Below are 22313 nucleotides of genomic sequence, written 5' to 3' on the forward strand. Positions count from 1 at the left end.
AATACACAGCCAAGGAGGAGGACATGGTTTGTAGGAGCACTGAAGAAGACATGAATCAAGGCAGCCAGATGACTGGTCCCAAATGGCAGCATCTGGCTCTGTTGCTTGCTTTAAGGTTCCTCCAGCTGGGGACACATACCAACACAGCAAAGCAAATGTTTACTTACTCCTTCAGTCCAAGAGGCATTTAATTCCACAGGCACCTCAACTTAGTGAGGAAAAGAGGAGAAGCAGCTAACACTTACCATAACACTTCTGTACAACGTACCAGCTTCTTTTTGAAAGCAGATGAAGTTCAGATGTGTAAGACAGCTTTTGTGTCCACTTGTGACTGCATTTCTCAAGTGCAATTCACATTAGCTCAGAGGTGAAAGAGCATTTACAGGAACAAAGATGTACAGGTGTGTATTTTTATTTTGTGCACTGAAACACTGATTCTGTCTCTGCACAGTCAGCCACACACGTACCAGGCACATCACTCTTTCAGAAACCAGCAGATGCCCCATTCTTGACTCTCCACAGTTTTCAGCTCTTGGGAGCTGAAATAAGAATATTCTCAGTAAGGCTCTAGCCATGTGATGTGCCTTCCACAGCCACTTCACCTTGGGGAACATAAGCCCTAGTGTATTCCCTTAGACTCAGAAGGAAAGAAAGTTGCATTTTGCTGCTAAGAGGCTGTGGTATCACAGCACACTGGAGCTCTACCTTTCTTTTATTTTTTTAATGCTTTATCCCATGACTGCAGTGAAAGTGATTAGTAGCAGCAGGAGAGGTTGAAAAGCAATAGAAACTTCCCAATCATAAATCTTAAACCTAAAGAGCCAGCCCACTGCAGCTCTTTGCAATGGACGAGCCAGCAACAAGCAGAGACAGAACAGTACTTGGAGAAGAGTAAATAGCAGTGGATTGCACACAGGGCTGACAGGCTGCAAAAGGAGAAACTGCTGGTTTACTGCACAGTATTTAAACTCCTTACATCCTTAAGAAGTACCATGTAGGTATGGCTAGAACATGGCTTAATGTATGGGGGAAAAAAAAAAAAATCACATGAAAAAAAGCTTTTTCTTCAGGCCAATTTGCATGAAACATTTGCATAGAGCAGCTTAGCAAAACTCTCCCAAAAATGTAGCAGTCCAGGGAGAACATTTACAAAGACTTACTTAGCATAATGTCTTTTGCAAGTAAATACTGTTCATCCCAGGAAATCCCAAATTTGCAAGGCTAACAGTGAAATTTGAAGAGATGGTTTCAGTGGATCTTTAGTACAGACAACCCTTTTCCAGAGAAGGGATATTAAGAAACATGGGGAACATTTCAGTCCCAAGATAATCTTTACAGCCTTGATAAGAACTAGCCTGGTTCTTGCTCAAGTTAATACAAAGCAAAAGACATAAAAAGCTCTCTGACCAAGAGGGGTGTTTGTGGGAGTCTGTGACTGTGCTGCCATGTCATGTCTTCTGGCTGAGGGTTTTCTGAGAACAATCTGTATGCTCTAAACATTCAAGTGTCTGCTCCTTCTGACAAAATTGTTCTGCTGCCAATTACAGCCAAAACATGTGCTATAGGCTCTTACCTTGCAATTCTTCATTGACTAATAGCTTTATTAATGAGAACCACACTTCCAGATAGTCTAAGAGGCAGCACAGCAATTAAGTCAGGAGGTAGAGGCATTACAGAATGATACTTGTGCAGCTCAAATGCTTGCCTGTTTATGCTTTTGCTTTCCTCAGGGCACTTCCTGGCTATGAAACCACTAACCTGTCTAACAACTGATGGAGCTGCTTTAAAACTCTGCAGAGATTAAATGGGGCAGATGCTGTTTCAGAGCTAGAAGAACAACAGGACTGTCTGCTGCCTGTTTCCTCACAGATTCATCCGTCTGTATTTTCAGCCCTTCACACAACTGTGGTGTGATGGGGGGCTCAGGCTGGATCATCCAGCTGTTTCCATGACTGCATTACACGTCTAACAGAAAAGTCCTCCCTACATCTAGCAGTGTAGACACAGGCTCCTTTCAAAGGAGCCCACAACCCTTTTGCCATAGTGGACAAAGTGCCTTGATTTCTTACCTGTTCTTATTGAACTGAATGGCAAAGTCAGTCATGTGCTGCAGAGCCTTGTTGGTAAAGTTCATCTCCATGTAGATGTGCCCCTGCCTGTGGCTGAACGTGCCCGAGATCTCCAGTCCTTTAGCCTTCACTGCAGGCAACCAAACCTTGAACACAAGAGATGTCATTCAGCTTTAATTCGCTATGGCCTGAAGACCACAAACAAGAACAGTTTTCCAAACAACAGCAAAGTCCTGAGTTGGGGAACCCAGCTACATTGGCACACTAAGCCCACAATGCTAGAGAACCACTACAGGGAAGATAACGACACGGGGTGCTGAAAGGATCAAGCTCACCAGTAAGAAATAAGCTTGCTGCTCCTAATCTGAATTTGTTAACAGCACTCACATAAGAATTCAAATACTCTACAACATTAGTGTGCACAAGAAACAGTGAAAGCTTGTGTCCATCACACTAATGTGAGACTTACCAAGTCTGCTGATGGACAGGCTTCTCCAAGGATGTGTTGGGCTATTAGAGGCAGGACAACACTAAAGTTTGAACCAAATAAAATCACAGGGCTGATACTATTAGCTGTTCAGGTTCTGGATTCCAAAATCATCTTTGCAAGGAAAGCCCAGACTCAAATTTGAGGGGTGCATAATGGAAGTGCTTAGCTCAAGATTACTGGGTTCCTTTGTACTTGGTCTTATATACAATGTAATACTTGTAATCAGCCAAAGCCCAAAAGCTTCGAGCATGCTCTGCAGTACCTTGAGATCCCAGATTTCATAGAATGACTGGTTTATTTATTCATTGACTAGTTAATGAGTGCTAACTTTTGTTTATTCCTTCTCAGGCATGAAAGGCTAACCCTGACTCCACAGCCTGTTACAAGAACCATGCTGTGCATCTCAGGAACCCTTCAGCATGTGGCCTCAGTCACCAACAGAGCATTTATCCCTGTGACACTGCAGAAGGCTCCTCCCAATCATGTGGTTTTATCTTCACTGTCACCTTGGATTCCTCCAAATAAACCCATCTTCTATGAAAGTCGTAGCAAATTAAATCCTGAGTTCAGTTTGCTGGGGAAACTTGCCAAGAAGCAGGTCTCCAGGAAAGCTGCTCTGACAAAACTGAACTTCTCATTATCTTATATAAGCCATTCCTTAGAGAAATAATGTTACAGGCAAAATGAAGGAGCTGCTAAAAACCAAGAAGTCTGTAACTAACAACTGACAGGGTCTCCAACACAGTTACTCTGCCTGGCAAAGTCCCAGGCCATCCCTAATGGGAGACCAACAGTAAAAGGGACCAGCGTGCAGCTGCAGACCTCTTATAAGCTAAGGCACAGCAACATACTGAGCGTGTTCCTTGTCCTTACGTACAGACTTGGGAGCCACATATCCTCCAGGAGCCATGCCTATGCCAGAGGAGAGCTCAAAGAGGTCGTTGAGTCCAATGCTCACCACAGCTGGGGTGGGCGAGGGGGCGAAGGTGGCCGGCACGGAGGAGGGAATGTAGGTCTGCCCCACCTGGAGGAGTCAGAAAGAACCAGCACCATTAACACCACACACAAAGAAAACCACTTATTAAATAAAACATGAGCTTGGGCAGTAACCTAAATATTTTCAAGCCGTTTGCAACTTTCCTGCTGAATTATCAATAGTGCTAAATAACGCACTCAAATTCCAAAGCTCTTGACAACTAATCCCTACGCTCAGCTGTCACCTCATCCACGGTTTCACAGCACTTCTTATACCTCCAGTTACCCCCACTGTAGAGGAATCTTTATTCTCATAAAGACAATGTTTTGTGGATAGATAAACCCAGGGGAAATAAATGCTCCAAATCTTCCCCCAGCTACGAGAGTCTCCAGGAATCTACAAAATTTTGCATATCCAGAGATAGCAAGGGAGCCATGTCCATACTGCCTACTCTCACCCAAAGCCAGATCTCTGCATTCTTGGCACTATGATCCAAAAAGTTAATTACACGAGGCAGATCTAGTTGTTTCTGTGTGCCAGAGGACAGCCCTTCTGCAAGAAGGGCAATCCTTCCCTCTCAGGACTTAAAATGAGGGCACCAAACCCAGAATATTAACCTCTAGGGGCCCAGCTCTAGGTGGGACATTCCCACTCACGTCAGGCTCCCAAGTTCTTTACTGTGAGCAGAAAAAATTATAGGTTTGACTACAGTCAGCAGCCCAGAAACAGGCAGAATGACTAAGGCAGGTAGTAGAAAATACTGGAGACTGCTTTGGGTCTGAAGTTACACTGCTGTTCTGTGTTCAGGAACCCACCTGAGATGTGGTGTTTCAATCAACCCTCTGGACAGGGAGGACTGGTGGTTTTACATAACAGCTCGGCAGGTTTATGATGGCCCAGGAAGGCAGAGACCTGGCTTTGTAGGTGTGATCTCTACAGAGAAAGTATCTCCCACGTCCTGGTGTGTTCTGCCTGGTGGCTACAGGTGTACTGTACCACCAGCTCTCCTCTGCCCTCATGCTGGAGCTGGAAAGGAATGCCAGGTTCACAGGGAAAGAAGGAGAGAACTACTGCAGCCATAACAAGGGTCCCTGAAAAGCCCTCACTCCAGAGCTGAGTATGCTTTCCTCACTGAATTACTGGCTACACAGTCCTGGGAAGAGGGACTGGAGCTTTCTCCAAGATACTGTTTTTGACTGTGGGTTGGAGGCACCCTCCCTCCTGCCCACATCTGCAAGTCATCTTGCACCTCTTCCCCGTGCTTTCCTGGAAGAAGATGGTATGCATCTGAAGCCAATGGTGCTTTGAAAGCAGCATGAAAGTCTCTCATGTCCTGGGCAAGTGCTCTAGGCAGTAGGACACTCCCAAAGCACAGGCACAGAGAGGAGGCTGGTGGCAGGCAGAGTTCAGCACTGTCCACGCATCATAGGAAAGCTCAGAGCACTAATCCTGATGCCCAGGAAAAAATCTTATGAGGCATTTGGAAGGAGAAAAGCACTGAGTTCAGACAAGCCTGTGGTGACACCAGGTTAGGATTACAATAGAACAGGCTGTATGAGTAGAGGGGTAAGTGTCCTTGACCTTTCAGATGCCCAGCAGTTGCTTAAGGACTGGGGTACTGCCAATGTTAATGCTAAAAGCTGAGAAAGAAGAGCTAAGCAGATAGAGTCAACAGCTCTGCCCCTGGCTGCTCTTAGGAAAGCTCAGAGGACATCTGGACTCAAAGCAACATAGGTGGGGACCTGTGTGTTTCCATTGCAGTTGCCCATTCTCAAACATCTTCAGGGATTTAAGCATCTTCCAGCACATAACAGGTGAGGCTGTATTTAAAAACCCTGAGCTTTGAGCAGCTTTTCAGAGTGGGGAAAAAAATGGAATGGCACTTACTGCCGGGCTTCCTCCAATGCCCCCGCCAAGGTCACTGCCAAGCTGAAAGAGAGAAGGAGAGAGAGGAGAGAAAGACCCAGTTCATTTAAGCCAAGTGTCAGATGGCGGAGGGGAGCTCAGTGACTGCTCCGCCGCCAGCACCTCGCGCTGCTGCGTGCAGGACAGACAGAGATGCAATGATGGGAAAGCACAGGGAGCAGAGGGGCTTTTTTTTTGCGGTTGTGAGAGCAAAGCTATGTGGAGAACTACCCCACACACCTACTGCAGACAGGAGCGTTTTGCAGATTAACAAGAACAAAACCTCATCCCTGTCATCTGCACCACCAGCTCTGCGCAATTCTTCCAGGCATCGGTGCTTTCCCTTCAACCCACCCCGCTGGCTGCCAGCAGTTCTCAGCAGCTCCACAAAACCCAGTGGGGTAACTGTGAAGTGGAATAAAAATAAAGCTGACAGGAAGCTCACTTCCTGAAAGCTTTCGTTTTCTAGGGAACAGCTACTAACTGCGGGAAGACACAAGGCATCTTGGCTCCCTTCCTCTGCCATGCGGCTCTTCTCAGTAATGAGGAAGAAAGAGATCGGGCTATGTGCAGCTATCACAGCAGCTCTGAGGTGGGCTTTGTCTTCCCTTTGAGGATGCTCCCCTCCCTTAGACAGGAAAAAAACAGCTTCATGATCTAATGGGCCTCTCAAATAGTACAGAGACCTTACAGGTCACAAGGGTATTCCAGTAACGATCCCTGCAAAGTGAGACAGCAACGGTTTGAAGAGAGTGAAAGAGCCACTGTGCACCCCCCGTGCAATCCCCCCAAACCCCACACCCTCCCTGGAGCCCTTCTGCCAAACCAGCCTGCAGGCCCCCCAGCAGCTGTCCTGTCACCAGCTCCCTTTACAAAGCATCCACTTTCTCTGTGATAAAACTCATTTTTTTTTAACCATCCACACCATTGCACACACTTGAGAGAATTCAGCCATCAGGCCGGGCTCCAAAGCTGGCTACAAGTGCTGTTTGCAAGTACAACATCACTCCTGTGAATATTTATAAAGCACTTGGCAGATGACTGATAGTCAGGAGGAAACAAGCACGGATCCCTAGCAGTTATTCATTGCAGAGGTGTCTCCAGGCTGATCTGTGTCCTAAGCTTTTGATCAGATGATCATGGCAGTTTTTTGCACAGTACAGATTTGTTTGTTGGGCTTTTTTCCCCTCACACTGGGACAAGGATTATGCCCTGACAAGATGAACAAAGGATGGAGCAAGTGCAGGGGTGAGGTAGGAGACAGCCCCAGGGGGAAAGGCTGGACTGGCAGACCAGAACAACACCTCTTCCCTCTGCACAAAAGACTTGGAAATTCAATTTTGCTCTATGCCCTGCTAGCCTGTTTCCTGGGAGATCTCATGGCAAATGTATTTTACAGTGGTCAAGAGATACCATAAAGTTTCATACTTCCCTCCCTCAGAGCACAGATAAAAGGATAAAATGCCTTGAGAACAGCAGTATAGTTGCAAGACAATGACTTATCAGATAACTAGCCTTCAAAAAACCTGCAAGATTTGACAAATCCCTGTGCTATTCTGGATTCCCTTTCTATCCTCTGGCTTCTCACCCTCCCCATGTGCCTGCAGAAGCCACTGGTACTTTAAGTATGTGTTAAGAGAAGTACAATTCACATACTATTTGTCTTTTGTTAAGAAGCCTTAAGAGCTTTTTTCCTCTGCGAGACTCAGTTTTTCCCTCCTTGAGGCCATGGAAGAAATTTATAGGACATCTCTCACCTCCTGCAGCAGCCACCCCTTGGTACAGCAGCCCAGGGCAGTGCAGGCCACAGGGCTGGTTCCTCTTAGCTTGCTTCAGAGACAAGAGCGAGTGATTTCAAAGTCAAAAGAAGATCAGTCACAGACCAAAAGAAGCCAGCCAGAGGATGCAAATCCAATTAATACTGAGTTTATGAAATAGGGCTTATTAGACTGTCAAGTCTCCCCCACTGAAACAGCCTGGCAGGGCAGAGCTCTGTTCTCCAGACAGCTCTTCCAGCCACACCATGTTCTAGATTAATCTATCAGATCGTTTACATCTTGTAACTGAGGCTCACTGAGGAGTAATAAATCCAACTATTACCCCTCATTCCTATTCACAGTCTTGCATGCAGATGAACTTCACACTTTATACTGACAGATAGTAAAGTCCAGAGGAAAAGGAAACAAGGTGAAGCACCTCGTTCATTTCTGGATATTATTGTATTCACGGAGAACTTCTGGTGCTGTGGTCTGAAGCAGAAGAAAAGCTGGTTTATCAAGCAGCAAGCACTTTACAAAGGGTATTATGGAAATGACTACATAATTCTGCATAATCAAGACAGATGTTAACTATTCTACCACTTCCTACTACACTGATCATCAGAAGCTGCAGGCTAGGAAGTCAACCTTGAAGAAACCCATGCACTAGCTGCATGCACTCACTGTGAGGGAGGGAAGGGGTGACATATTTGGGTTCCTCAAGCTATCTGCAAGTCTTCCATTTTCCATAGCTGTCACGCCTTGGGGGAAAAGCAGAATTTGGATGTATTGCTTGTCTTGAGTCAAGACTCGAGCTCTCACCCCCTGCAAGGCAGAGGTAAAAACCTCACTGGCTCAGAGAATTCACCATGAGCCTCTTCACATTCCTAGATTGCACCAAACATCTCTGCTCACTAGTAGAAAAGTTCTCTTTCTGATATCAGGGACTCTGACCTGCTCCTCTTGAGGCCCTGCAGGCACCAGCCTGCCTCTGCCCCCATGCCTGGGACCAGGCACTGCAGATGTGAGATACAGAGCAAGCTCCGAAGAGCTGGCAGCTCCACCAGGTCCCTACAGACTGAGCTGGCTCTACCTGTGTAGAGAAAAGAGAAGTGACAACATACCTACTTCAAAAGAAATAAAGAGGGGGAGTTAATAAAGAACTAATCAGCTCCACATCAGACCAGGGGCACTACCTATTGCAGCAGCACAGAAGTCCCTTTCTCCATTTTTCTTGCCTGTCACCCTCCCACAGCACCAACACTTTCCCATTCAGAAACTCCAGGTCTGGTTTACCCCATCCTCCTGCAAGATGCCCAAGACCTAACTTTAGTCCAAACTGATGAAAGAGATGGTAACAGCGACGTGTGTGAGTAAGAGGGAAGGAAGAAGACAGAGGGAACAGGAACCAATTACCCACGGAGTGTCCTCTCCCATCTGGAGTGACAGGCAGAGTGCAGAAGGAAAGCAGCAGATATTAGTCAGGCTTGAAGTGCTGCTGAACCAATTCCCCAGGGCTGCAGCTCCAGTTAACTGTTTCCATTCATCTCCTGGGCAGAACTCTCCTGTCAGCAGGACCACGTGAACCTGCCTTCCAGAGGAGCAGGCAACAGCCCCATGGAGGATGGGACCATGTTCCTACAGCCACCAGCCCTGCCCAGGCTGAAACACTGGCTGTGAAGGTGCGTGGACAAGGGGTCTCAGGATGGTCAAGGGGAACTTTTGGCTGTGAGCCTGCAGCACTGCAAAGCCCTGACCCTGAGCCCAAAGTTGGCTGCCTTGCTTCTAAGGGCACAAAGCCTCTGCCCACAATGAGGAGCTGCCAGGTTGAGGAGATGAGCAGGGGAAGAACAGGGAGCCTTTGGCCACCAAACAAACCCAGTTCTTTAAACAGGAATTCTCTTTACTCCCTCCAAGCCCAAGCAGCCATATGGGTTTAAAGAAGAGGCTGAGCTTGACCCTGTATCAGCCAAACCAGCAGCAGCACCTCTCCCCGAGCTGCACTGGCACTGTCACTTGCTGCTTGTGGCTGGGGTGGCTCTGCGGCTGCTCTGCAGCTGAGGAGCATCTGCCCTGAGCTCCCAGCTCCCCGCAAGCAGTGACGCTGACTTATGAAGTGCAGCAGTGCTGGAGGTACTGCATCAGCAGGGTTTATTTGCATCTTAACAGCAGATTGTAATGAAGTGACTCTGCTGACGTGTTCACGTGATCTGAGAGGGGTTACAATCCCTCTGCAATGAGAGGTGAGGCATTTGGAGCTCCAAAAAATTAGCAGGGAGGGTGAAGCAAGGAGGGGATTCTTCCCCTCTGCTCTGTTCTGGTGAGAATCCACCTGGAGAACTGTGTCCAACTCTGGAGCCCTCAGCACAGGAGACATGGAGCTGTTGGAGAGGGTCCAGAAGGGCCACAAAGATGGCCAGAGGGCTGGAGCAGCTCTGCTCTGAAGACAAGCTGAGAGAGTTGGGGTGTTCAGCCTGGAGAAGAGAAGGCTCCAGGGAGTCCTTAGAGCACCTTCCAGTGCCTGAAGCAGATCCAGGAAAGCTTGGGGGCTTTTCACCAGAGAGGGGAGTGACAGGACACGGGGTAATGGTTTTAAACTGAAAGAGGGGAGATTTAGGTTAGACATCATCTTCAGGATGAAATTTGCCATGTTGCCAGAAGTTAATGCTTCTGTTGATCTTCCTGGGTTAGTCCTGTTGGGACTTGGCCTGCAAGAATATCCCTCTGAAGGCAGACAACCCCTCCAAAGAAAAGGAGGCAGTATCAAATACACAAGAGCTGCAGCAAGCATCTGAGGTGATCAAGACATGACAGCGAGTGAATGTGACACGCTGCCTGAGATCCTGCCAGCAGCCTCTGGCAGACCTTCAGCTGCCTTTGAGATACCCACAGAACTGACACAATCTCCCCATCACAGCAACAGACCATGATTTCATGCACCCGCTCAAGCACATCCCAAACCACTTCCTTCCACTGTAACAGAGGCTTATTTAGGCTTTTTTTACATATCAAACAGCTGCTAGGAAAAAGGATGCAGGGTTTGGGGTTGCCCTACTCTGACACCAGAGCAGCTTCCATCCATGCCCAGCCTGAGGGATGACACCAGAGGCATGAGGTAGAAAACAGACCACATTCTAATACCTCGTGCTCCCCTGCCTCCTCTCAGGTCACCTGAGATCCAGAAGGGACCTCAACAGAAAATGGGGTAGAAGTGGTACAAACTCCATCACTGGAAGCCTTAAAAAAATATTACATGAGACAAAGCTCTGGTGAGAAAATACATATTCAGTCCTTCCTTAGAGCCAATCCCAACCACCCTTGATTCCAGTTCTCTAATTTGGACTCTTAAGTCAACTAGAGGGGTGAGAAAAGCAAGATCCAAGTTGCACACACAGAGAGGGGGACAACTGCCTCCATATCACATCCAGAGGGTGTCTTGTACTGTCTTGTAGCGTGGGGGCCCAAAGTAGATTAAACTGTCTGGTTTGAGGATGAGAGACTTCTCACACCAGTCCATGTTTCATGCCAGGGTATGGGAGCCTCAGTCTTCCCAACAAAGCAGGGGAAGAAAATGAATTTTAAAAACCCCAAAACTTTAGGAGAAGGAAGAGGGGAAACTTCAAAGTGGAACAAATAAGGCAGCAATGTAACAAAGAAAGTACGTGGATAAGGTATCTGGAGAAGGAGGAAGGAACTGCTATACCAACAGCTAGGACACTTACTGATACACTGAGAGGCAGAACACTGATAAGGACAGAGGAGGAAGATTTTATTTCAGTCTCTAACCCACCCCACTAATTGACTGCATGAGCAGCGCAAGTGGCCAACATCCCTGGCTCATGGCCATTTTCCATCCCTGGAGAAGGGTGAAGAGCTTGGGACACATCTCACCACCACAAAGAGAAACCAGGCAGTGAGAGACTGTTTTTGGCACTGCACAAATGTGGCTCCATGTATCTGCCTGAGATCCAAACACCAATCCCCTTGGCTAGCCATGCAGCCAAGAGACACTGCCAGCAATTCAGCTAATACCAGGCTAGGGTTAACCCAGCTTCATACTTGTTGAACACAACAATAAACAAAGACAGATCACATTCAGTCCCACACTAATTAGGCTTATTAGGGAAGGAAGAGCCAGAGAAATACAGAGATTTACCAGGAAAAGATTCACTGATACACGCAGGCATCAGAAGACAGGACATTTGATGCAAGAGCACTCCAACAGAAAGCATTCCAGGGGACAAAAAAGAAACACCATCCAGATTATTTTTTTAGTGTTCTCCCCATCTAGTACCTCAGCTGAGACAGTGCTGCAGCCCGAGGCACAGCTACTCCCTGTCCAGACACTGTTAAATCACACTGCACAGCCCTGTGAATTTACTTAAGGCTTGACAAAAATCTTAAGTAAAAGCCTAATGTCATGTCAATTAGCAGCTCCACTGCCAAAGGGGGTCACTAAATTAAGCCCATCAAAGCCAACTGCTAGAGAAATCTTTTCCCAAAACCAAGTTTTAGTCCTGCTGCTGTGTCCATTTATTTGTCTCTGACACCAACAAGAAATAAAGGGTTACTGTAAGTGGCCTGGAAGACAGTAGCCAGAGGAATGTAACTCCTAGCCACTCTGAGCAGCCAGAGCTAGCACCACTTTCTGCAATGCCTTCCCACTATTAGACACCCCAGTGTCCCAGTGGCAGCTCTAGCAGCACAGGGCAAAGGCTGCCACTGCTCTGGACTCAATGGCTGCACTCCCAGCAACTCCAGCATAAACAGTTTCCCTGATCCTGGGTCTCCCAAGTGCAAAGGAAGAGTCCTTGCTAAATAAGCAAACTGCTGTTTAGGTGTGACAGAGATCAAAGCAGATCTGACCTCCATGAACACCATGCCATTAGATTGTGGCCAGTTCATTAGCTCATGAAACACTGGGGCTGGAAATGTGTTTAATTTCTCATTTAGCAAGATTATGGCAGCTTAAAAAAATATATATATATCTTTGACAAACAAGGATTTGTTGCACTGGGTTCATCCAGCTGCCTCCCACCTCTGTTACTCAGAGCTTGACTCAGAACTGAAAGTGCACCTAAATCAGGCTCACAGATAACCCAACCCAGCTCACCAGGAGCCAAACCTCAAGGCAAAGCCAGACAAATCCACTGTAGGTCTGAAGAGCCTACAGCTGCCCTCTCTGGGGTTGTCTCATTCAGGTTAGTTGGTGCTAACACACCTAGACTGCTTCTTACCCCTGGTAAGTCACCAGCCTGGAAGGGATCTGTGTGCTGTGCTCCATCCATAGGAACATCTCCCAGGATGCTGCTGACATTCACCACTTCTCTTTGCCTGGCTGCCACCAGCCTGAGAGCACAGCACTGAGCTCCTGGCCACTGCTGGTCTCCTTGCTAAGTGATTCCCCCCTGGCAGCTCGTACCCCAGAGCAGACACAATGTGGGATTACTCATACTCTGGAGCCTGACCCTGTTAGTACTGGAACACCTCCTCATGAGGAGGACTATCCAGAGTGCTTCCCTCTTGACCTAACTGCAATGAAAGTGTCGCTGATATTAAACCATGAGCCACTGAAGAACACACAAACAGGACAGCACGGGGCTCCGGCCTGCAGCCCTGAGAGCCCTGCACTGAAATTCAGTAGGTTTGGGAACCAGGTGAAACAAAGGTCCTCTTGAAAGAGAGCCAGAATGCCTGACAAACCAGTGGGACACTTCACATGCTTGAAACAGCTTCTTGGTTTTCTTCTATAGACAGAAAAAGCGTGGAACAAATACATCCACCAACCATGGGGATTCTATAGCATGCAGCAACATTTGACATGACAGCAGGAAAAACCTGCTGGTAGTTGGTGCAAGAGCACTGGTTAAATCCTCTTGGAGTTTCAGGACTCAGCACTGCGAGCTCAGCAATCCAAGCATTACAAGCACAAATAATCAAGGTTTTGCAGAGATAAGCACAGCTCCAATTATTCTGCACCAGCTGAAGCTAAAGAGGATGCTGCTTACCAAGCTGTCCAGCCCTCCTCCCAGGAGGTCCACAGCACCCATCTGCATGGTGGACACTTGAGGAACGTTCACCGGGGGTCCCAGGTCCAGGTTGAGAAGATCACCCAGCAGGTCACCCTGTGATGGAATGACCTGTGGCTGCTCCAGGTTGGTGGTGGCCTTTGTGCCCACAGGGCTGTCACCTGCATCAGTGCTGTGGGTGGGAGAAACGAGCCAGAAGAGAGCAACATTAGTCACCTTCAGTCTCCAGATTCCCAGCAGGAGGAAACACAGCAAGAGGTGACTCCTGAGCAGCAGTCAGTTCAAAGCTTATCCTAGCAGCTGGTCCAACCACTGCCACATACAAGGCAGCATGCTATGGCAAGTGGTTCCTCAGCACCTGCTCTGAGCACACTGACTTTCCACAGGCTGTGCATGGCTTTCAGTTCAGGAAAGATCTTCAGGTGTGAAATCTGCCCACTGTTTGCACACCCCCCAAAAAAAGAAGTAAGTAATGAGTACTACATGGACTACAGTGCTAAAAATACTTATTTCCCAGCTCAGAAGAAACCTGAGGAGATAATGTTCAGCCCACTGGGCCTGGAGAACATGTAAACATGAAAAAACCCCCCAAATTTCCTCAGACACCCTTGAGCCCTTGCTCTAATCAGTGCAAACTCAACCACTCCTCACAGATCTGGATTAGTCACCTTCTACTGAGCAGCACTAAGCTCCACAACTCTTTCTAATTAAAGACCTCAATCTAAAATGGATACCTCCTTTCTACCAATAATTTCTTTTTCTCTGAGTTAGCAGACATGCTAATTAGCACTCTAGAAATGTTCACTATACAGCTTCCAAAATTTTAGCAGTTTGGCTACTTTTTATATTCACTTGCCACTGGATTTTACAAGGAGGAGAAAAAACAAAAAGGTAAGATTGATTGTAGCTCCTGGAGATCTCCTTACAATGCATTTATTCTTTAAATCCAGAGATGCTAATAGTTTAGATAACTAAGTACCTATTTTGTGTTCTGTTGCCAGCAGTAACTGACAAAATTATTTCCAGCTCGTATTAGTGCAGATGCAGGTCACTGCACACAAACGCCACAGGAATTACTGCCCTGACAATGTGCTCGACACTGGGGCTTTTTTGTGAGGATTGCAGCTCCTGATTCCAAGGAACCACCCCCCTCTTCCTTACCCTTATTCAGTTATTGAGGGGAAAGCTTCAGACACAGAGTGTAAGCTGCTCCCAGCTCCAGTGCCAAGAGGAAAAGCTGTAGCATAAGGACTGCAGCATGAATTAGTTACCAGGCAGCGACAGAAAGGGTTGAAAGCTGCTTTGCGTTAAAAGCTTTAGACCCTAGTAGTACTAATATTAGTTGTCCTTTCTGCTTCTGACTTCTGAGTGTGCTGAACAGCTAATGAAAACATTTTTGAAGAGCAAGTGGTTCCCGTGATCCACTCCCACCCCCAACCTGAGCACGGGGAGAACAGACTGTCTGCGAGAGGCGCGCACCAGCCGGCGTGTGCACACGCTTGCTCCCTTCCCAGCATCTCATCCCTGTAACACTACACCTCTTCAACACTTACTCATCCTGCTGATAGAGTTAAAGCAGTCCCTCAAGGTCTTGTGTAACTGCAGCTGCCCTGAAGCCCAACAAGAAGTTAGGAAAGGACAAAGCTAAGTCAGGTCTGTATGAAAAACCCGAAAAGCCAAGGCTTCCGCTTCCTGCACAGAACGGGCCTCTCTAAGAGATCTGTATAAACAACTTGACATTTTCTTTGAAACAAAAAAATGAATAAAGAAGATGTAGGTCATAACAGGCAAAAATACTTAATACAAGCTTTCTCCCTTAAGAGTCTTGGGCAGTGGCCAGCAGCTGGGTTTGCCCACAAGAGTTGATGTGACCCTCCTGTGAGTTCAACCTCCAGCAGTTCCCAGCTGTTGGGTGTCACAAGGGATGCACAGCCTAAACCAGAATCCAGGTTTTCCTGAAGCCACCTGCGTGGGAATGGAGACTCCTGCCAGAGTCTGCTCCCCTCCCAGCAGCCCTGTAAACATCTCCCCAGGTTTCCCAGCTGCATTATAGCTGAGCAGGGATGGTGGGAGCCACCACATGAGGAAACACTGCCAAGCAATAAGGAGATTTCTCCCCCACCTTTAGGATTCATCTGCAACTCTGTGACACTTGGGCTCATTGAAGAGGCAGGAACATCTCACCATCTGTGAGCTGTTCAGTGGGTCTCCCCAGCTGAGAGCTAAAAGGAACCTGTCCTACACTGCTCTGAATGAAAATGAAACTCATCAAAATGCACTGTAGTGTATTCTGCCAACCACCACTAACAACTTCTAGGTTTATACCCAGAAAAGCAACACTGAAAGAGCTACTTCTGCCCAGATATCTACCCAAGGCAACACTATCCCGACTTGCTTAAGCCACGTTCATTGTGGACATCTCCATCCTTCTCCACCTCTATCTCACTGCAACCTGAAGGAAAACCTCTCTCTCTAGCAGGTGTTTCAGCCACCAGAATGGTCAATACCAGAGTGCAGAAGTAATGAAGATGACTCCAGACAGCTAGGTGAGAAGGTTATCTTTTACTGGACACCTGTAACTTGCCTTAAACTTACAGATTTTCATGTATCTCTTTATGCACATTCAGCACTAAAAAAAGGCAAACCAATTTCTTAGCAATCAGTGAGGTCACACTGGATGCACAAATTCAGGCTCCCCACAACAATGCAGAGCTGCTCACTATAATCCTCATGGCTGACAGTGGCAATTTGGAATGCTGTCACACAAGGAGGCCTTGGCATCAGCTTGTAAGGTTTACTATCCTTTTACTAACAGTAAAGCAGAAAGCCACATTAGTGGGCCCTCTGTGAGGTGAGCTCACGTCAGGGAACCCTGGCTTGCCATCAGGTAGCACCACTCGCTTCAATTTACCAAGTGGTAAATTAAACTTCCCCCAGCTCTGGCTGCCTCAGCTGCCACTGCTGACTGAGGCTGGAAGGTTTTGTGCTGAAGCACTGGGTAATTCAGCAGCAAACACCAGCAGGGCAGTGCCCAGAGCTGCCGTCATCACCAGGTTTGAGGTCACAGCCTGAGCAGTAGCTACGAGAGTCCAGCCACGTACACAGCACAGGCCAGGAGGCAGCAAGATTCATCACTCCATGCAAAAGCTGAATTCCTTGACCTGACTAAAACACCCTAAAACGTCAGCTTCTCTGCTGACCTAAAACAACACAGGAAGGCTGGTAACACCAGAGACCAAAGCTACCCCAGCCCCGGTTCGTTCTGCTCCTGAGGCAAATCTCTGATGAGGAGAAGTAGCCAAGGGACACAGGCACTGCTTTCCTTGTCTGATACAGAGACTGGTGCCTGCTGGTCCTGGGTCAACGCAGCCAGACTTAGTTTCATAGGCAGAGAGAAAACAACTCTGCTTCCCAAAGCCAGTCATTTCAGAAATAGCTTTAGCAGCTAAGAATAGCAGAGAAGTGCTGTCAGAAAATAGAGAAGGTGCAGCATCACACACTGATTTATCAGTGCAACAGCAAAAAATAGCACTGCAAATGTCACTCTGGGAATATTAGGAGGTAAGCCTGGATACTCTCCCTCCTGCTGTAAAGCACACTTAGGTCTGTAATTAATGCCACTAGTGCAAAAAGCACAGCTTACCTGAATGAGGAATCATGGGAACAAGCTCTACAGCAGCCCTGCCTCAGCCCAGGACTACCCCGCTGCCTGCAGATCTAACCCACTTCCAGGACTGGGATCACAGGGAAGCACTAAAGCTCCAGACAATGAACCAAAGCATTTGGCTCCCCTTCTGCCCCAGAGGTCAGACAGAACCCTGTCAGTCCAGCCATCTTTTCAGTGTTGGGGTTAGATGGCTTTTACACTCCCCCGGTTTTATAGGCACCAAGCGAGAAAGGCAGTTTTACCAGTCCTTCCCCATTTCATATTCTGCTATCAAAGCATCTCTGTACTTGCCAGTTCCAGGAAACTGGTATTATTCTATACAAATGAGGCTTGTAAAGCTGTGCTGTTGCTGAAGCAAAAGCTCTTACAAAATTAAATAAAAGCATTCTTCTGTAAGATGCTTGGTTTTACTTCCACAGTCCTGGAAGCATGCCCTTGAACCAGTTACCCAAGCTTCTAGTTTTTTTATGAAATTTTTGTGTCAAGAGAGCTTATAGCTAACATCTTTTCAAAAAACATTATAGCTTCTCCTCACACAAGAACTTAAATACTTCCTCTGTCTTCTGACCCAGGAACTCAGCAACTACATACCCAGGATGAAATCCTGCAATGAAATGGCTCCTTGCATGACCTACAAGCCCTACACAATCAATAAAAAAACGACCAGACTGTTAGAAAAGATTCTTGCATCTTTTGGGACTGTTTGCTAGAAAGAAACAACCAATCCTGTCCATTGCCAGCACAGCCTCTGCTTACCTGCCATGGTGAATGGGCAGGTGTTTGCGGTGGATCCCGTGGCTCCCCTCCACAAAAGCATTGGGTGGTTTGTGGTACACAGAAGCCAGAGACCCAATATGGCAGATCAGCTCATCCAGGAGAGTCGGCTCAATCAGATCAGTCTCCTCAGAAATAAGTGGCTTTTCTGAGAGCACCACTTCCTTGGCAGTCACTGGGTCCGTGGAAAGCAGGCGCCAGTAGATGTAGCCACGATCCCGCAGGTCTGGGTTGTCAGAATCCTGAGACAAAGTCATGCATCACTCACAGGTCTGAAGGGACTAATACTCCGAAATCCACTTTTCTAGCAGTGATTCTGCTGGATTAAGAACCCCCAACCATCCAGCAGTGACACAGCCATCCACTTCAGCAGGATGTTACAACCTGCTTGTTGTGCTGAACATCCCAGAATTCAAAACCAGAGCTGAAGTATTCATGTCTAGCTTCCTGCTTAGGGAGCACAAAGCTCAGGATTTGCATCCCACAACTGCCCCAACCCACAGACTTAACAACTGCTTTCCAAACTCTCCTACCACTTAACATCACAGTAAATACCAGAAGAACTCCAGGGGTGTAGACAGGAGAAAAGAAGGTGAGTCAAAATTACTGTCTCGCACTCAGAGTAGTCATGCAATACTGTATATTGTAACAGAATGATCCAGGGTTCCTGGAAATACAGACCTACTCAAGGGCACTGCTGGACAAAAAGACCCTGCAGAGCTACAGGATGGATCTAAATAAGCTGTATTTTCATACCAAAAGAGATCTTATTTATCCTGCCTTTTAGTTATCTAATGAGGTATGGAAAGATGCTAATGATACACAGTTAGGACACTTCATCAGTTCTCCAACTGTCAATAATACCCTTGTTTTAGTGCAGATACTTCTGCCTCTGCATGAAGTGCTAATTATTTCTCTCCTTGTTGAACAGCTCTGCCCAGAGCAGCAAAGTGAGTGGTGATGGTTTGCAGCTAATCTTCTAGGAACAGAGGGATGGTGTAGTTTTATATTGTAATGCGACATGTTGGGACTGTTCATGGAAACACGAGCTGGGATTTCTAATCTCCATGTCAGTAGAATAACATGGTAAATGCTTCTGAGGTTCTTTTCCCCCCTGTAAAATTCTGGCAATACATTATACACCTCACTAGCCTCCCTCCCCGGCATGTCTTTTCCTCTTCTGCTATCTCATGCACACTGTTGACCTGCTACAATCTGCCTCTGCCCTCTGTCTCAAAACATTCTCAGGCACAGAGCAAAACCTCAGTTTGTAATCAGACTGAGCATGCTGAGCTCATTTTGCTCATAAGGACCTAGGTGCAATGTCTGGGTCAACTGATAGATTTCTCTGCAGTGCTGTTTTTCAGTTTGTTAGTGGAATTGTGGACTCTCTAAACTCTTTGCCCTTAACAATTCCTATAAGAATCTCCATGCCCTGCCTGCAGCAGGCAGTTCTGCAAGGGCAGACATGAAAAGACCATGTGCTCCCATCTTGCAGGTACATACAGATTCAAGACTGACTATTTCTTCCCACAGCCAAATATACAGGCTTGAGACTTCAATAGATCTATTGGAACAAGAGGCTCAGATCTTCCCACATTTCCCCCAGTTCTCCCCTCTCCAGGGAGAGGGCACCGCATCAGTGGTGCCTACAAACAAACCCAGCCTGGGCACCCACATGCCAGGCAGACCACAGCAGTGGAGGTGCAGGGGCTCTGTGCCATCCCTTAGGCTCTGGGCTCACCAGGGACCCGGATGGCAGCTGCACATCTGTGTCCCTCCCAGCCCCAGCTGCTTCACTGCTGTTTTTACCAGTGCTGGCTGGAGTAAACTGGTCCCAGCTACAATCCCACCTGTAGTTTGCTGTGCAGACATACCCTAAGAGACACTCAAAGTGCAACAATACCTAAGCTGGGAAAGAAAACCATATGTAATTACTCTCCCACGCAAGTATCTGGACCTAGAAATCAGACCTGGCAGCACGAGGCCTCAAGTGCTTTACAGCCAGTTACCCTCCACTGACATTATTCACATCAAACACAAGGAGCCAGATTGAGTCAACATTTGTGACAAACAGAGAAAAAGCAGACGCCTGTTACACTCCTAGGGTGCATTAAGTGTTTTGTGACTCAGCACAGTGGGTTTTAACACTTGGTGCCTTTCTTCTGCTGGCTCAGACAAACAACAGAGCGTGCCCTTGGCCCACCCCTCTCGGGCTCAGAGCCTGCCTTGTAGCAGGTTGTGAAGCAAGAAAAGCAGGCCACAGATTTCTTGCCACTGACCAATTCCACACCCACACAAGGATGAAGAAAAGTACTAAGTCCACAGGCATGATTTCTTGCAGCAAAGAGGACCAAAAGGCCAGCTGGTGACCGACTCCAGGCTGCTTGCTCAGAAGCACTCGCAGCCCATTCCAAACAGCTGGGGGACTATTTTCATCACTTGGCACAGCAGGTCTGGCCAGGAGCTGCTCTTTTTGGAGTACACCATGAAACAGCTGCCACAGCCACTACAGTCAGGGAGTGCAGGATGGGCAGAGGCCTTACCCACTTCTGCCACCAGGACATCTCCACTTCTGCCCTCCAGAACTACAGGCTCCTGTCTGCCAGCTCCAGCCCAGCCTGCAGTGATCTGAGCTCATAACTCAGCACCTCATGCATAATGAATCCAGGACCTTAACACAGTTACAGCATCCAGCAAAGCTGCCACACCGGTTGACAGAATCCAAGGACAAAGGAAAAACCCCAAACCTCAGTTCTTTCTTTTCCATAGCACTGCCTAAGCTCTGCTGTTCACAGAACAAAGGCCAGGCCCTTTCTTGCTGTCATAGCTCCAGATGTTTTAGCTGCAAGCAATCTTCAAGGAGAAAGCCCTTCGGTTTCTTCATAACTTCACCCTGTCCCTGACTTTTCATTTAGTGGGGGAACAGAGAAGGAATTAGTAGGAAGCAAGAGTTAAACAGGAGAGAGAAGATGCTGTCTGGCACAGGAATAGGCAGAGCAGCTCTCAAATGGGAGTCAAATCCCTGCTCTTTGGGAGAGGGGGGAACAACCTGAATCCTGCCCACTGCTGACTGACCTGGCAGAGGGGAGGCCAGCCCAGTGTCTGGAGAGCTCTAGTTCCCTGGGTATCTTGGCTTACCTGTGTGGCCAGGCTGAGGACCTGCTGAACTAGCTCCTGTGTCTCAGAAGGCTTTTTTAAGAACAGCTTCACTATAGCAGTCAGTAGGGTGAGCTGCACCTGAGAAAGTAACACAGCAGAGATGAGAACATTCATTCATGCTTTAGCAATGTCTCCCAAGTCTCAACATCCAAGTCCCTGGTCAGCACACTGAGATTTATGCTGTACTTCTATGCATCTAATCACTGCTCTGTATGTTCTGGTCCCTGGTAGGATTATTCCTCAAGCAGGATGCAACATCTAGAAACCCCTTCTATTCTAAGCTTGGGAGATACAGACAACACAGCCAGTCTGCAGACTCCTAAGAGTTCTGTGTTAACTCAATATGGAAGCTTTCATTGGGAGGTACTTTCTGACCACAGCAATAACATTTGCCATCCACCCCACACACACACACTGCATGAAATGCTACAGGCAAGATGCACAATGCCATCCTACCTGAGTGCTTTCATCATGGAAGCCCTCCAGAAAGCTCTCCAGCAGCTCATCTGCATTGTCAATCCTTTCTGCATATTCACCCACTATCCAGATCATGGCAGCTCTGGCATCTGGCTCATCCAGGGAATCCAGGTTCTCGCACAGAGTGGCAATGATGCTTTCATACCTGGTTTGCCAGAGTACAGGTAGATTACTGGGGTGAATTCAACTTGAGTTACTCCATCTCAGCCCACAGCATTCTACAGAGAATCCCACACTGAATTACAATGTCTTGCACAACAAGGAACCAGCAGCATTTTCCCTTAACTACAGAAGATATTCCTGGGCTTTTTCTTTGTCCAAGTTGAGCACTAAGCTCTCAGAGTCCTCGAGAGATTTGCAGCTTCTTTCATCAGCAAGACCACCCAGATGTGAAACTGAAGCAAAGCTGCCTCCCTCTCTGCTTTGCTAAAGGGAACATTTGATTCAACAGTTCAAACCATGAGTCTGTATCAGATCCTGCAGCCTCACTGGCAGCTCTGAGCTGGGCATTACACTTCCCAAAGGCTTTGCTGTAGAACAGACAACACATCTCACTATCTGTTTAGCTTTCCCCATTCCCACATGTGGGTACCCCTCTCATAAGCAGGCAATCTGTCTTCTAACTGACAGCAGAAAAGGCCAGACAGGCCCTTGGATGCCCTGTATCACTGTTTAGATGATAATTAATTGTCTGCAGAAGAACACTGCTGCTGTTGAGCTGAAGATACAAAACCTTATTGCACAAGCAGCTCAAAAGCAGCTGGGTGCTGCCCGAGCCAGAAAGCACACTTGATGGACAAAGCCAGCAGCATTTTGTTCAGTACCAGCTCTTTAAGATCTCAGACCATGAGATGCATGAACTTTTATGGCGTTGTATACAAGTCTTCTAGAGGAGATTAGCAAAACCAGAAGCCCAATGCTGAACACTTGGTCAAATTTGCCTTTTGGCATTTTCTGCAAGAGCTTCACTGCCTCTTGATGAGGGCTTATGTTCAGCATCAACGTGA

The 22313-nt window shown here is 47.4% G+C and overlaps 1 protein-coding gene across 4 annotated transcripts in view; it reads right to left on the reverse strand.

Annotated features, from left to right (window-relative positions):
• Positions 1–22313, reverse strand: part of AP2B1 (adaptor related protein complex 2 subunit beta 1) — a 69308-nt gene that overhangs the window by 19229 nt on the left and 27766 nt on the right. For 3 of the 4 annotated variants that reach the window (XM_051635483.1, XM_051635485.1, XM_051635484.1), the window contains exons 11-17: positions 21286–21451; positions 20809–20907; positions 17650–17909; positions 13206–13398; positions 5423–5464; positions 3437–3583; positions 2070–2215 (exon numbers count right to left, since the gene is read on the reverse strand). In XM_051635483.1, coding sequence (XP_051491443.1) covers positions 2070–2215; positions 3437–3583; positions 5423–5464; positions 13206–13398; positions 17650–17909; positions 20809–20907; positions 21286–21451 — 1053 coding nt within the window. The remainder of the gene's footprint in view (positions 1–2069; positions 2216–3436; positions 3584–5422; positions 5465–13205; positions 13399–17649; positions 17910–20808; positions 20908–21285; positions 21452–22313) is intronic. The other variant, XM_051635486.1, reaches the window with a different exon arrangement.

This window comes from Apus apus, chromosome 18, assembly GCF_020740795.1.
Source record: "Apus apus isolate bApuApu2 chromosome 18, bApuApu2.pri.cur, whole genome shotgun sequence".
NCBI classification, from domain to species: domain Eukaryota; kingdom Metazoa; phylum Chordata; class Aves; order Apodiformes; family Apodidae; genus Apus; species Apus apus.